The 16,358-nt window shown below is 46.1% G+C and overlaps 2 protein-coding genes across 12 annotated transcripts in view; one reads left to right on the top strand and one right to left on the bottom strand.

Moving 5' to 3' along the window:
• DNAI4 (dynein axonemal intermediate chain 4) overlaps window positions 1–1,763 on the bottom strand; it is a 42,298-nt gene extending 40,535 nt beyond the window's left edge. For 4 of the 6 annotated variants that reach the window (XR_007358109.2, XR_007358110.2, XM_075131758.1 and 1 more), the window contains exons 1-2: window positions 1,604–1,763; window positions 692–881 (exon numbers count right to left, since the gene is read on the bottom strand). Coding sequence is in view for 4 of the 6 variants with exons in the window: in XM_075131758.1 (XP_074987859.1) it covers window positions 692–881; window positions 1,604–1,659 (246 nt within the window). In the remaining 2 variants the exon portion in view is untranslated. The remainder of the gene's footprint in view (window positions 1–691; window positions 882–1,603) is intronic. The other 2 variants (XM_048861918.2, XM_048861920.2) reach the window with 1 other exon arrangement.
• Window positions 1,764–12,052: 10,289 nt separating this feature from the next.
• MIER1 (MIER1 transcriptional regulator) overlaps window positions 12,053–16,358 on the top strand; it is a 54,841-nt gene continuing 50,535 nt past the window's right edge. For 2 of the 6 annotated variants that reach the window (XM_048860461.2, XM_075131759.1), the window contains exon 1: window positions 12,054–12,070. Coding sequence is in view for 2 of the 6 variants with exons in the window: in XM_048860459.2 (XP_048716416.1) it covers window positions 12,748–12,756 (9 nt within the window). In the remaining 4 variants the exon portion in view is untranslated. Of the gene's footprint in view, window positions 12,071–12,546; window positions 12,757–16,358 lie in introns of those variants that run through there. The other 4 variants (XM_048860459.2, XM_048860457.2, XM_075131760.1 and 1 more) reach the window with 3 other exon arrangements.

Below are 16,358 nucleotides of genomic sequence, written 5' to 3'. Positions count from 1 at the left end.
TAAGATTAAGGGGGGGAAATCCTGCTTGTATTTTAGCAAAAATGGCGGTGTCATCTACCCTGTTTTTCCCCAAGATTCCATGTGCAAGGAGAACTAGGTATCTTATGACATAAAAAGTACCCAGGGCCAAGAGAGTGAAACCTGTGAACCTGCGAAAGAAATTCATTTTAAATTATTTTTTTTAAATAGTGATTAACACATATGACTGATGTCCTTTGGGGATAAAAGATCTTTTGTAAAAGATTAAACAACCCTGATCCTTAAGAGCAAGGGAATCTCTTACACTAGTTCTCTGGACTTCCAAGAAACCCTCCAAAGAGTCACCTAGAAAAAAACAGGGAAGACAAGGCAGAAACTCTATTTGTAAGTTAGAAAAGAAAGGAGGGGTGAAATTTCAGCCTTCCTCAGTATATCATAAAGAAGCAAAAAGGGCACAGATACTTTGTTCCTTTGAGGGTCACTTTTTAAACATTGATCATCATCCTTTCCAGATGGTTTTCTCACTTTCTGGAATATCTGCACTGGCTTCCCCTTTTCCTAGAAAGCTTACCCTTGTCACATTCAGAGTCAGAGTTACCCTGTCACACTGCCTTCTTTTCCCCTTGCACTCCACCCAAACCTTTTTCCAGACAACTTTTAAGATTAACAATCAAACATAATTAGAAATATTTGATATTGCAAAATTCATTACCTGAATGGTATGCTTACTCCCTATGAGAGACCCCTTATCCATAGTTTTGCCATCAGAAGCTATCAGTATGCTTCTTCGACTCAGTGATCCAACTCTGCTTGGGCTGAAACCACTAACATAGCTCATTTGTTTTTGGTTGCTAGTTCCTGAAATAGATGCCCTCTTCATATTTAACTCCAGCTTTGATGTCCTATTTCAACCCAAACAAAACATGATTAAGAAATTTATATAGACTATTTAGCAGATAATGAACAGTATAAAGCTCACTACAAAATATCAACTTCACAAACAGAAGCAAATGTTAACTGTAAAATAACAGAAGAAATGCTAGTCTATTTATGGGACTGAGTGTGGTGAAAGGCAACTGGTATGGAAATGAAGGACCAAGAAGCACTGTCTTTGGATTAAAATGTAGGACTGGGATTCAGACCACATAGGTACAGTTCTCAACTCCATCAAAGATTTTCTGCTGGAGTTTGGTGAATCATATCTCTGTGCTTTTGTTTCTCTATCTGTAAAGTTAGGATACTACCATTTCCCTCCTTCACAAGGCAACAGTGAGGCTTAGTCCATTCATTGCTCTAAAATGCCCTGGGATCCTTGTGTGGAAGATGCTAAGTGCAAAGAAAGCTTACTGGTAGCTAGGGACTCCAGGGATGGGTGCACTTGAAACGTGCCACATCGATCAGATAGGAGAGAGATCTTGTAAACTAAGGCGATGGTAACCAAGAGTAACCAACAAAACCCCACATGCTCAGTGCAGATGGAAAGCACTGGGATGGAGCCTAGCCTGGCAGGATTAGCAGAGACAACCGCTAGCCCGAGCGCTGCCTGAGCAGCCAGGGCTTGTGGAGAGGGCAGGCCCCCAGCCCGCCCCGTGTCCTCTTGAGCCCGCTGCGGCGGGGCACTCACACGCTGACGACGACGCTATGCTTCTTGCCCTTGCCGGCCCGGGTGGAGGAGGACATGGTGTTGGCGGGAGGGGGCGGCTCTCAATTCAGCTCCGGTCCCAAGCGGCCCAGCGCGCTCCTCCGCATAGCCCAGAGGGAGCGTGTTTACACGGTAACCATGGCAACCGCCTGCCAACCTGCACCCAGGCGATTGGCCGGCGGAGAGGGGCGGAAACGGGGGGTAGGTGCTGAGGTGAGGTCGGCTGTGCATGGCGGGAGGCCTCTGGTGCCGGTGGCCCGCAGCCCGCGGCTCCCCCACACCAGTCAGAGAGAGGCGCCCCGCACACTCACACAGCGGGGGCCAGGCGCTCCCCCCCCCCAAACACCGGTCAGGGTCCGGACCCTCGCACAGCAAGAGCCAGGAGCTCCCCCCAAACAATACAGTCAAGGTCCGGACTCCCACATACCAGGGACCAGGAGGAGCTTCACCCCCCAAGACCAGTGAGGATCAGGACCCCCACACACCAGGGACTAGGAGGAGCTTCACCCCCCAAAAACCAGTGAGGATCAGGACCCCCACACACCAGGGGACATCGTTACACCTGAGCTTCCAACAAGCCTTCGGGGTTGGGAGCTCCGACCTGTTCTTTCTCAGGGTCTTGCGGTCTGCCTTCAGCCGACCTAAACGCATGCTAGGAGCCCTCCCCTGACCGTTCAGGGACCTGTAACCCCCTTTTCTCATTACAACACCAAAATTCTTGAGAGAGAGATGTTAAACACTGCCTTCAAATTAACGGGGACGTGGGGCAAGTCTGTGTTCTTCTCTCCCTTTGTAAGGAAAGCAACATTGCATCCATGTGGTTAAACAGTCCAGGAGAGTAACAGAACTTCTTAAAGTATTTAAAATGTGAGTATTGAAAAACTGGTGGCATTGGAGTTTGAGTGTAATAATCATAGGCTATAAATATTGTATAACACATTTTTTTCTCTTAAAAAGTAAACAAAACCTAAACCACAGACTAAAAAAGTCTCAGCTAGGGACAGGGTGGATGCAGGTTTCCGCCAAAAATTTTGGTGCAATCTCAATGTGCCTTTGACACACACACACACACACACACACACACAATGTGTGTGTATGTGAGCCATGGCGAGATTGGAAATTTACAAAATTTAAAAGCTTACACTGTTTAGCTATTTTTGATATTAATTTGGATTGTTACAGGTAGTGGAGAGACTTTTAGATAACGGGATACAATGTATAGTCAAGTTTCAGAGTAACAGCCGTGTTAGTCTGTATTCGCAAAAAGAAAAGGAGTACTTCTGGCACCTTAGAGACTAACCAATTTATTTGAGCATAAGCTTTCATGAGCTACAGCTCACTTCATCGGATGCATACTGTGGAAAATACAGAAGATGTTCTTATACATACAAACCATGCAAAAATGGGTGTTTACCACTACAAAAGGTTTTCTCTCCCCGCACCCCACTCTCCTGCTGGTAATAGCTTATCTAAAGTGATCACTCTCCTTACAATGTGTATGATAACCAAGGTGAGCCATTTCCAGCACAAATCCAGGGTTTAACAAGAACGGGGGGGGGGGTTGGAAAAAACAAGGGGAAATAGGTTATCTTGCATAATGGCTTAGCCACTACCAGTCTCTATTCAAGCCTAAGTTAATTGTATCCAATTTGCAAATGAATTCCAATTCAACAGTCTCTCCCTGGAGCCTGGTTTTGAAGTTTTCTGTTGTAATATCGCAACTTTCATGTCTGTAATCGTGTGACCAGAGAGATTGAAGTGTTCTCCAACTGGTTTATGAATGTTATAATTCTTGACATCTGATTTGTGTCCATTTATTCTTTTACATAGAGACTGTCCAGTTTGACCAATGTACATGGCAGAGGGGCATTGCTGGCACATGATGGCATATATCACATTGGTAGATGTGTAGGTGAACGAGCCTCTGATAGTGTGGCTGATGTTATTAGGCCCTGTGATGGTGTTCCCTGAATAGATATGTGGATACAGTTGGCAACGGGCTTTGTTGCAAGGATTGGTTCCTGGGTTAGTGGTTCTGTTCTGTGGTATGTGGTTGCTGGTGAGTATTCGCTTCAGGTTGGGGGGCTGTCTGTAGGCAAGGACTGGCCTGTCTCCCAAGATTTGTGAGAGTGTTGGGTCATCCTTCAGGATAGGTTGTAGATCCTTAATAATGCGTTGGAGGGGTTTTAGTTGGGGGCTGAAGGTGACGGCTAGTGGCGTTCTGTTATTTTCTTTGTTAGGCCTGTCCTGTAGTAGGTGACTTCTGGGAACTCTTCTGGCTCTATCAATCTGTTCCTTCACTTCACAGGTGGGTATTGTAGTTGTAAGAATGCTTGATAGAGATCTTGTAGGTGTTTGTCTCTGTCTGAGGGGTTGGAGCAAATGCAGTTGTATCGCAGAGCTTGGCTGTAGACAATGGATCGTGTGGTGTGGTCAGGGTGAAAGCTGGAGGCATGTAGGTAGGAATAGCGGTCAGTAGGTTTCTGGTATAGGGTGGTGTTTATGTGACCATTGTTTATTAGCACTGTAGTGTCCAGGAAGAGGATCTCTTGTGTGGACTGGACCATTCTTGTATAGTCAAGAATGCTCTTGTGGTTAAAGCACTAGACCTGTGTTTAATTCCTGGCTGTCGCAAATTTCCCATGTCACTTAAGCTCTATGCACCATCTGTAAATAGGGCTAATAACATTTCCTTTCTCCAACACTTTGCCAGTCTTTAGGCTGGTAAGCTCCTTGGGAGGAGGGACTGTCACTTGCTATCTCTTACAGTGCCTACCACAATGGGGCCCTGGTCTTGGTCAGAGCCTCTAGGTACTGTTGATAATCAAAATGCCTTGGTTTGGCTTTGTGGTTAATACAAATTTATTTGCTTTTGTAGAAAACATGGTGTCCTTTGACCATAGATAAATTCAGGGGGAAACAGGCTGTATGATCTACCTATTACCTGTTTATAAGGGCTGTAGACAGCAACAGCAAATTAGAATGACAGACTTTTCCAAAGTACTGTACATAATACAGTGTCCCCCTTTCTAAGATTATTCCTAATGCCAGCCTTTTGGACCCGTGGCACATATGCTCTAACTTGCCTTTCTAGAAAGTTTGTGTGACAGCCCACCATTACTTCTGGTGGTGACATTATACCCACTATTGAACAGTGCTGAAGCCTGCCTAGGTGGACCTGAATGGAAGATATGACTATTACTTAGACCTCAGCTACACTTAACAATTAGATCAACCTAGCTATGTCACTCAGGGCTGTGACAAATTCCGCACTCTGAGCATTGTAATTAGGTTGACCTAGCCCTTGGTGTAGACTCTGCTAGGTCAATGGAAGAATTTTTCTGTCAACCAAGCTACTGCTTCTCAGGTCTTGTCTATACATAAATCCCTACAGTGCACTGCTGCAGCTACGCTGTGTTAGAGCTTCAGGGAAGATACTACCTACACTAACGGGAGGGGTTCTTCCATTGGGGTGGGTACTTCACTCCCCGAAAGGTGGTAGCTAGATTGACAGGAGAATTCTCCCGTCAACCTAGCGCTGTCTACACCAGGGATTAGGTTGGTTTAACTGTGTCACTCAGGAGTATAGATTTTTCACACCCCAAGTGACATACCAACCTAATTTCCTCATATAACCAGGCCTAAGAGAGACGGATTAATTAAATCCACAGAAAACCCCTTCTGTTGATGTAGGAAGTGTCTACAGTATGGTGCTACAGTGGCACAGCTGCATCACCATAGCTGTGCCACTGTAGCAGCTGCAATGTAGCCATATTCTCAGAAACTTCAGGGCAAACAGGCCGTATTGGGATTGGACAAATGTGGGATCTAGAGGTTTCCTCTGCTAGTTATATCCCATCCAACACTGTTACATAGAGCAGGAGATGGTGAACACAGGTTGTTAGAGGACCTATTTGCTTCATCTTCGATGAGACTACTCACCTAGGTAAAGTTAACCTGTGAGTAGGGGCATGTCTACATTACAAACTTTTGTAAACAAGTTACGTCAGCCTAAAGCTGTAGCAGTTAGTATATTGCTTATGCTCATGCGTACTTGCTTCTTTGTGTCAGTGGTGCACATACTCACCAGGAGTGCGATGTAAAGTGTAGTGGTATCTCAGTGTGCAACTTGCCACCGCCAGAACACTGCTTTGGCAACACATGGCAGGGCAGAAATGAATAGTGCAGTGGTGACTGGGAATGCAGGGTCCAGTTCCCATCATGCAATTTTCTCCAGCCCGTAATACCATCTCCATCCCATAATTTTTGCACCTGTTTTGAAAATCCCACAAACCAGCACAGGAAGTTTCACTGTCCACCATCTCTAACCAAAGCATGGAGCCCGCACAGCTCTGCTGCACTGGTGTCATGAGCACTGCAAGCACAGGATGCACGATCCTTGCAGAACCACAACAAGAACTGTGGGGAACATGATGATTTCCTGGAGGGCAGATTGCTGTGGGACATAGAGAGAACCAATTCAAGATTAAAGAAAAGGAGTACTTGTGGCACCTTAGAGACTAACCAATTTATTTGAGCATGAGCTTTCGTGAGCTACAGCTCACTTCATCGGATGCATACCGTGGAAACTGCAGCAGACTTTATATACACACAGAGAATATGAAACAATACCTCCTCCCACCCCACTGTCCTGCTGGTAATAGCTTATCTAAAGTGATCATCAAGTTGGGCCATTTCCAGCATAAATCCAGGTTTTCTCACCCTCCACCCCCCCACACAAATTCACTCTCCTGCTGGTGATAGCCCATCCAAAGTGACAACTCTCTACACAATGTGCATGATAATCAAGTTGGGCCATTTCCTGCACAAATCCAGGTTCTCTCACCCCCTCACCCCCCTCCCAAAAACCACACACACAAACTCACTATCCTGCTGGTAATGAGCTATTTGGATGAGCTATTACCAGCAGGAGAGTGAGTTTGTGTGTGTATGGGGGTGGGGGGGTGAGAAAACCTGGATTTGTGCTGGAAATGGCCCACCTTGATTATCATGCACATTGTAGGGAGAGTGGTCACTTTGGATGAGCTATTACCAGCAGGATAGTGAGTTTGTGTGTGTGGTTTTTGGGAAGGGAGTGAGAGAACCTGGATTTGTGCAGGAAATGGCCCAACTTGATTATCATGCACATTGTGTAGAGAGTTGTCACTTTGGATGGGCTATCACCAGCAGGAGAGTGAATTTGTGTGGGGGGGTGGAGGGTGAGAAAACCTGGATTTGTGCTGGAAATGGCCCAACTTGATGATCACTTTAGATAAGCTATTACCAGCAGGACAGTGGGGTGGGAGGAGGTACTGTTTCATATTCTCTGTGTGTATATAAAGTCTGCTGCAGTTTCCACGGTATGCATCCGATGAAGTGAGCTGTAGCTCACGAAAGCTTATGCTCAAATAAATTGGTTAGTCTCTAAGGTGCCACAAGTACTCCTTTTCTTTTTGCGAATACAGACTAACACGGCTGTTACTCTGAAACAATTCAAGATTGTTGGTGGTGCTCACAGAGCAGCTGCAAAAGGTGGAGCACCACTTCTGGGCCCAAGAAACAAGTGCAGGCTCGGGATGATGAGCAGTAGCTGCAGAACTTTCGGATGTTCAAAGCCACATTCCCGGGTCTATGTTCCAAACTCACCCCAGCCTTGCAGCGCAGGGACACCAAAAATAAGAGCTGCACTGATAGTGGAGAAGCAAGTGGCGATCGTACTGTGAAAACTTCCCATGTTGGATTGCTACTAGTCAGTGGGAAATCATTTTGGAATTTGAAAATCCACTGTGGGGGCTGTTGTCATGCAAGTCTGCAGGGCCATTAATTGTCTCCTGCTACACAGCACTGAGACTCTCGGCAATGTGCAGGATATAATGGAGGGTTCCCAAAATGAGATGGAGCAAAAGACGGTGCACATATCTCTGTTTTTGCACCAGATCACCCACAGAGTATATCAACAGAGAGAGCTATTTTTCTATGGTTATGCGTGGGGGTCGCTTCACCAACAATGCTGGCTGGTCAGGGAACATGTATGACACAAGAATGCAGGAATGTTCAGAAAGCTACAAGCAGATTTCCCAACTGGCAGATTATCACTGCGAGGTTGAAATGCCAATAGTCATCCTGGGGGACTTGGCCTACTCCTTACTTCCCTGGTTCATGAAGACATACACCGGCCACCTCGACAGCACCAAAGAAAGTTCACATACTGGCTCAGCAGGTGCAGAATGACAGTTGCTTTTGGTAGACTGAAGGGGCGCTGGTGTTGTTTATTCACAAGAATGGATCACAGTGAAAAAAACTTTCTCAATGGTTATAGCTGCTTGCTGTGTCCTGCATATTATCTGTGAAGCACAGGGGAAAAAGTTGCTGCTGAGTTGGAGAGAGAATGGCTGTCTGCTCAGTCTGAACAGCCAGACACAGGGGCTCTCTGACGAGCTCAACATGCAGCTATACAGCTCAGGGAGGCTTTGAGAGAGCACTTTAGCAGCGAGGCACAGTAATACGTTGTGGTTTACTGTGCTCTACCTGACCCTGCAGTTTGGGGGCCTGTCTGGAACTGTATGTTCTCGCTGTACATCTATGAATGTAACACTGACAATGCACCTATTAATGTTGTGGTGCTTGCTGTAAATTTAAGATTATTATACTGTGTTTGTCACTGGTCCTATGGGTTGTGTCACAATGTACGATACCACTGCTTTCACTGCCACCAGGCGTTATGCAGACCTGTTGGAAAGTAATAAAGATTAATTATTTTCCAAACAAAAGAGTTAGAAGTAAGTACATTGAAACCTTAATAAATTTAGGAGAGAGCATAAAAAAGAGGAAGGAACATTCGTGTCCATTTTAGCTACACATACACCAACTGTGGCTCCCACAGGTCAGTTTGTGTGAAGCTGTGATTGTCCTTACTGTCTCACAGGATGGAATGGCAGGGTTAGGGATGCGGTCCCTGATGCCACATGGAATGCGGAGGGGGGGCATATAAGGAGCTTCTTTGCTACAATTCTTCATGGACTGCAAAGGGAGTCGAGCCTGGCATTGTTGAACCTATAGGTCTACAAAGGTTGCAGCATCTGTGTTTGCTGACAGAGAAGCCCGATTATGTCCTGGTGCATCTCCCTCTCCTTTTCCTGATAGGCCTCCTGGACCTTTCTGCTGTCAGCTCTTTCCCACTCTCTACAGTCTGCAGTATTCATCTTCCAAGCCCTCTGTTCATGGTCTGATGCAGCAGTGGCTTGCAGGATTTCGCAGAACATGTCATAGAATCCTCTTTTTTCTCCTCCTTATCTAGCTCAAGCATTACATGGGTTCAGAGGGGGAACTCCTCAAGGCTAAAATGGTCATACCTACAAATAAAACATAGCATTACCATCGTCAGTATTGTCATAACAGAAATCAAAAATTAAAATTCATAACTGTCTTCCCTTGTTCCTCATAAGTTTTAAACAAGACTTGCTCATGACACTTCTGCTTCGCAGTGACTGTGCATAGTGCCACTCACAGCACCATCTATAGTGAGTAAAGCCTGTCGGGTGAGGGAAATGAGGAGGGAATTGTTCGGTTGCATGAAACTATATGGGAGTGTCAGGCAATGGCACTGAATACTGGCACCATTTTCACAGTTGGTGGTGATTTTAGCTGATATCTCCTGACTCGGGGAATAAAGGCACAGAGAGAACAGTTGCTGTTGGTGACCAGAAGCTACCAGGGGCCCGTATGTTGCTAGCCTGTTTACTGCAATGGTACCTGATGACGTTATCTCTGACTGGCATGGGTAAGTATCCTACCACGGAGAAAGAAATAAGGCTACTATCCCTAGAAACCTTTGGGAGAGGATTGCAGAGTACCTCCATGGAAGTTTCATCAAAATCTCTCAGACGGATTGAAGGGACATTCTTGTGCACATAAACAAACTGCTCCGCAAGGGCCCCTGACTAACTCCTGAGGGGAACGAAAAGCAGTTAACAACTTTAACTCTCTTTATTGTACCTTTTCTAGTACGAGTAAATTAATGAAAAGTTGATAGCTGTATCCTGCTAAGTTGGGGCTACCAGCACTGTAATGGGAATGAATTTACACACATATCCAAGGTTCCTTCCCCTGCATCAGGCTCACCGATGCTCAAATGATCGGACTGCGATGGAGTCTCAAACATGTCCTGGCTTGCGGCACAGCTGGACACAGCCCTCCGCCCCACCCCGGTCACATGTCTCCCATCCTCCTTCTCTTCCTCCACCTCCACCTTGTTGTTCACTTGGAAGTATTCATAGTGGTGTGCTGGGGTGTGGGATCTCCCTCAAGTATGGCGTGCAGCTCTTTGTGAAAACAGCAGATGTGCAGCTTGGCACCAGACTGATTATGATTTTCCCTAGCTTTATGATATGCTTAATGTAGTTTCTTTGCTTTCACACAGCACTGGGCTGATCCCTGTCATACCCATTCTCCTGCATTCTCCATACAATCTCTCATAGATGTCCATGTTTCTATGGCTGGTCCATAGCTGTGCTTACACAGTCTCTTCTCTCCGCAGGCAGAGGAGATCTAATATCTCTTGCCTGTTTCAGCCCAGAGTGTGTCTGATGCATGTAGCCGGCACGGTCAGCTGGGCAGTTGCGCATAATAGTGGAGAGCTGCTAGAGGTGTGCTCACCAAGATGCACAATCAGGAAAAGGCATTTCAAAAATTCACAGGGTTTTAAGGCAGGGCGGGGCTTGCAGTTTCCATGATCCCTGGGCAGGGGAGTTAAAAATTGTGACCAGGGAAGTCAGTGTCAGGCATTGTGAGACAGTTGCTGGAGGACTGTTAGAGTCGACATAGGTAACACAGTGTCTACACTTGTGCTGCATTGATCTGACTATATCGACCAGTGCTGCTCTGGGAGGTGGTGTTACTGTGTCGGCATAATGAAACACTCATGTTTGTACATAGAATATCAGGGTTGGAAGGGACCTCAGGAGGTCATCTAGTCCAACCCCCTGCTCGAAGCAGGATCAATCCACAATTTTTGTCCCAGATCCCTAAATGGCCCCTTCAAAGATTGAGCTTACAACCCTGGGTTTAGCAGGCTAATGCTCAAACCACTGAGCTATTCCTCCCACCAAGTAGGTCAATGCAAGGCAGTTTATGTTGATCTAAATTTGTAGTGCATCTTAGGTCTAAATGTTTGTGGGATTAAGGCCTAAATTTGCACCACTGCTTAATCTATTTGAAAAAAAAATGCCAATGACCAGATACAAGTGATATAGGGAATCTAGAATAAACAGAACTAATATTCATAGAAAATGTGAGTGTACTTTTTAGTGTGGTTATATTTAATTTATATTTGTTTCTGTTTTAAGCCAATTAGTTATGTTGTACCTCACATAAGGTCTTATCTTTCATTTGTACTGGTTAATATAATCTTTTGCCAGTCTACAGAAAACATCACTGACTTCTGCTGAGGTATTATCAGGGCAATCAGGCTTGGCAGCCCTAATTGGCATTTATAGTACATGCATGAACCAGCTCACAAAGCAAACATTCCTTACAGTGCTAATGAGCTCCCCAACAGATTGTCACAGATCCTATACTCAGAATATCGGTAAAATTTGAATTGTGATTTTGAGTCTGACATCTATGTAGACATTTAAAAAAAAATTGATTGTCCTAAATTAAAGCAAGTTATTATGCTTCTATTGTCCTTTGTCTTAATTAATTACAAAAGTAAACAAAGCTTAGTTGTTGCAATTTAAGACAGATGCACATCCTTTTGACTTGTGCCCGGTAAGACCCTATTTACTGGAGCCTTACACCAGGGAGGGGAGATCACTCTCACCCTTTATCTGTTTTAGCTGTTTAGATGGTAAATTCTTTGGATAATGGACTGTCTCTTACTACATGTTTGTACAGTGCCTAGCACAGTGACGCCTCAGTCAAGATTGGTGTCCATAGGCACTACACAGTGCTGCCAGTTGTTATGATTGTATCACAGGTATTATGATACTTTACTTATAGCCCCAGCTCCTGGAGTCATGTTATTACATGAGACTCTCAGCTTTGGTTTTTCCTTTTTGTAAAGCAAGTTTCTGGTTCTCATGGTTGTAGAAAAGACTTAAAAACATGAAATGAGCGCATCTTAAAGACAGAGAAATGGAAGGCAAAAAAAAGTCCCTAAATCCTAAATATATATATATATTAATCTAATTTTTAAACTGATTGCATGATTGTTTGGGACCTGTCTCATGATTTTTGAATACTTGATGTTGGCAGTACTGATACTGTAAATAATAATGTGCTGGTGATTTAGACGAGCGCCAACCCTGTTTGTTGGTTGGTGATTTGCATTGGGGGTGTACCTGTGCTGGTGATTTGCGTGTGAGGTGAATGTGTGCTATTGATTTCACTGGGAAGGGAGAGGGGGAAGAGGACGTATGTGTGCAGGTGATTTACATTGCTTTGGGGAACGTAAGTACTGTATGTCCTGGTGTCTTGATTTGCACGGGGTGGGGTGAGATGGGATGTATACGGGCTGGTGATCTCCAGGGAAGGGAGAGTACGTATGCTGGTTATTCAAGTGATCCCTGTTTGTAGGTGACTGATACCACCATTTGCGAGCGCAGCAGAGGGATCTGCTCTTTTGCTAGACTCGTGAGTGACACGGGAGGGGGAGGGGTGGTGCTATCTAGTGACATGGGGGTCCGGCACCATATGCCAGCCGGGGCTGCCCTCGCACGCTGGAGCCTAGACCTAAGACGAGCGGCAAGCCCTGAAGGCCGAGGGGCTCTGACGGCCAGGGGCCTGCACCGCTGGGGGCGGGAAGAAGGATTTCCCTGTTTGCTGGTGAGTAGAACCTGATAAGGCGGGGCTTTCTGTTCTCTACGTTCCATCCGTCAGCTGTGTACTCTACGTCTTGGGAGCGCGCGTTCCGGTGTCGGGGCGCGCACGGGCCCGGCCTGAAGCGTGCACTGGGTGTTGTCGGGGGCGCGCCCGCCGCCTGTACGCAGTGACGTTAGTGTCTTTGCCCCCCGGCGGCTCCCCCCCCGGCCGCCGCACAGACCGTGACCCGCCGCCGCCGGTGCCGCTTCCTCCGCCGCGGCGGCGATGTGACCCTCCCCACTCCCTGTCCCGCCCGCTCAGTGAACATGGCGGAGGTAAGAGCCCGGCTCTGGGGCGGGGGCTGGCCGGGAACTTGTTGCGCGGCGCTGCGGCCGGGAGGAGCTTCCCACAAGTTAGTTACCTGGGAGGGGAGGCCGCCCTGTAGCTCTTTCACGGGCCCCTGCCCCGGGACAGGGGCCCCGCCCCTGGTGGCGGGGGGTCCTACGCCGGGACAGGGGGGTTGTGCTGCGTGAGTTTAGGGACGCGCCCCTTGCTGGCCCGGAGCCATACCCTGAGGCGAGGACGAGGGCGCCTCCCCTATGGGGGGGGCCGCGGGGGGGCCGCGGCCGCCATGGGAGGTCTTGGGAGAAGGGGTGCGTGGCCCGCCTCGCGGGGGGGCGCGCTACCATTAGGGGAGGTGAGGAGGCAGCCAGCAAGTCCTGGGGTGGGCAGGCTGGGTGGGGGGTGCTACTCCTATGGCAGGAGTGGAAGCAGCCCGCCTGGGTTTAGGTGGCCTAGTCCTGTGGCGTGGGTGCTCCTGCAGTGTGTGCCTGCTTTTCCTGGTGGGGAAGGAAGGAGGAGCTCCCCCTTACTCTGGGGTCTCCGAGTGGGGAGAATGGGGAAGAGCTATCTATAGTAACTCCTCACTTAACGTTGTAGTTCTGTTCCTGAAAAATGCTACTTTAAGCAAAACGATGTTAAACTAATCCAATTTCCTCATAAGAATTAATGTAAATGGGGGAGGGGGAGGGACACGAGGGTTAGGTTCAAGGGAATTTTTTTTCACCAGGCAAAAGACATTATATACATATACAATATAAGTTTTAAATAATTTTAAACAGTTTAATACTGTATTCCCCAATTATGATTGTGGAGCTTGGTTGAGACAGGGGCATAGCAGGGTCGGGGCACAGGGGCTTTTCCTGCTCCAGCTGAGGAGTGGGGTTGGGATTTGGGGTCTTGCCCCATTCCGCCCGCCTGGCCCTCCAGCCGGGGAGCAGGGTCCAGGGCTTACCCACTCCCCAGCTGGAATGCCGGGTGGGCGGAGTGGGGTGAGTCAAACAGCCTTATAATGGAACATTGCACGACTTTAAACAAGCATGTTCTCGAGTAGGTCAGCAACCTAATAATGAAACTGTGTTAACCGGGACAACTTTAAGTGAGGAGTTACTGTATAGTTTTTCTGTTTTGTGGGTCATGTGTGATGTGGTGTAAAAAAGGCTTACTTGAGGTTTGTGTGGCACAGGGATTTGCTTCTTCTGATGAGATACAGAAGGACAATGTTTTACCCTTCTTGGGGAATTGCTGATTTCATGTTATGGATAGAGGGAGTAGAAATGTTGCTGAGGTTTTCTTTGACTTGGAATTGGAAGTTTCAACTAGTATGGTGGTAGAACCATTTCAGTGAATGATATTGGAAATGTTCATTGGCAATTCATACAGTAAAGCCCTTCTGTAGAGGGAAAGTGTCTTTAGAAACAATTGTCTTTTCAACTCAGGGAGCCCACTCTATCTTTAGAGTAAAGACTATTTATCAGTTCTGTTGTTGTTTTTTTAAACTATGGGTTATGAAACCTCCTCTTTTTCATCCCTCCTCTTGTTTTGACGTGGGGAGAGTTTTCTTTTTTCAGTGTGTATTCCTTCCCCCCCACCCCTCCTCTGTGAAGATTCTGATTTGGCATTCAGGCCCCTTCCTGCAGCAGAAGTCTGTGCTGTAAGGTGCTCAATATGTTTATGATATCCTCAGTGTCACCACAGTTGGGAAATAAACACCTTCATTTTTTCTCTCAATACCTTGAGGGTCGATGAGAGTCACAGATCTTCTCCATCAGTATTTTCATAACCTGCAAGAAATTCAAGTATGTAACTCCCCTCTCCTCTCATATCTTCAAGGCCACAGAGATGTAGGGACACTTGATGTTTTGGACATGTTTGGGATCTATGTGTGTTAAAGTCTCACTAATTGCTTGCATATTTTGTCAATTAAATACTGGTGTTAGTTCTGAAATCTTTTGCATACTACACTGGTGTGAACTGAAGTATTTACCATGTTGTTGCAGGAGCCAGTAACTGGTACTTTCTGCATTACTTTCCAAAGTTATTTTCTATACCAGAGGTAGGCAACTATGGCACGCAAGCTGACTTTCAGTGGCGCGCTCACTGCCCGGGTCCTGGCCACCGGTCTAGGGGGCTCTGCATTTTAGTTTAATTTTAAATGAAGTTTCTTAAACATTTTAAAAATCTTATTTGCTTTACAACAATAGTTTAGTTATATATTACAGACTTATAGTAAGAGACCTTCTAAAAATATTAAAATGAGTTACTGGCACGCGAAACCTTAAATTAGAGTGAACAAATGAAGACACGGAACACCACTTCTGAAAGGTTGCTGACCCCTGTTCTGTACTGTATTTTCCACATGTATTCGCATTGTAACAGATGATACGATTCTCAGTGCTATGGGACTTCTGCTGCAGAGTGCATATAGATAGAGCTGTAGAAAGCCATCTTGGTGTAGCTGGTGAAACATGAATTTTTTTTTTAAATTTCATATTAATGTGCCTTGTTCTGGAGGTATACTTATATTCTGTTGAACTTGATATTTTGCTAATGGATACAAGAAAAGTTGTTTAGAGGCCACCGGAGAACTTCCCAGAGCTTTATTTTAAAACTTTGATGTTATTAGGAATGTGGACTTAGATGGAGATCCTCATCCCCACTCTGACCATTTGATGCCATGTTAAATTTCTAGAGCAGCATAAAGGGGCTCCAGAAGCCCTGGATCAGGCTGTAGAAGGATTTCTGTGGTACAGGAACTGAGAAAGATGCTGCTATAATGCTGTCTTTGTAGGTGATGGTAACAGGTGTACTGGGTGCAAGACTGGAGGGTTATAGGGTTGGGAAGCACTGGAGCTGAAAGGGCAATTTTTACACTTCTGGGAGAATGTCATTTCAGATTCTGAACTGTGTAGGAACGGTATTGAAAGATTTTCTTTGCCTTCAGATTGGAAGTTTAGACTAAATTTGACTAAATGGGGTCATCTCAAGCAGCACTGTGGAGAAAGGTTGCCAATAACTTAGGCCCTGAGGGCTGTCTAAATTACACCAGGGGCCAGGAAAAAGCTGAGGATCAGAAGGGCTCAAAGATGTCTTAAAACTACATTATCCCTCTCTTCCCCAGGCTGTGAATTCAGCGCTGACCCTCCTAGGGGCAGTCCAGTCTCACCCTAAAGATATGTCTGCACTGCAGTGGGGAATGCGCTTTCCAGAGGGGATAGACAGATGTACTAGCTCTGCTTGAGCTAGTATGCCACAAATAGCTGTGTAGCCAGCACAGAACAGGTAGTAACTCATATGTGTACCTGGGGTGTCCGGGTGGGTTTGTATCGGGGGCTAGCTCACACTGCTGCCTGGGCTACCCGAGGCTACGCTGCTGTGTTTTGCACCCTAGCTCATGCTGACCTAGTGCATTTCTGTCTATGCGCTCTGAGAAGCAAGCTTCCAGCTGCAGTGTAGATATACTTTAAGTGAGGAAGTATCATAAACTGTTGTGCTTGAGACAAACAGCTAGCTTTTTAAGACCAAAATTATAGACTTAAAATGTTGAACAAATATAATATAATATGAAAAGACTTTGTGGATTATTTTTAATTTAATG

This window comes from Caretta caretta, chromosome 8 (genome assembly GCF_965140235.1).
Source record: "Caretta caretta isolate rCarCar2 chromosome 8, rCarCar1.hap1, whole genome shotgun sequence".
NCBI lineage: Eukaryota > Metazoa > Chordata > Testudines > Cheloniidae > Caretta > Caretta caretta.
Note: the sequence above shows the minus strand (reverse complement) of the source record. Positions and strands in the feature narration are given on the sequence as shown.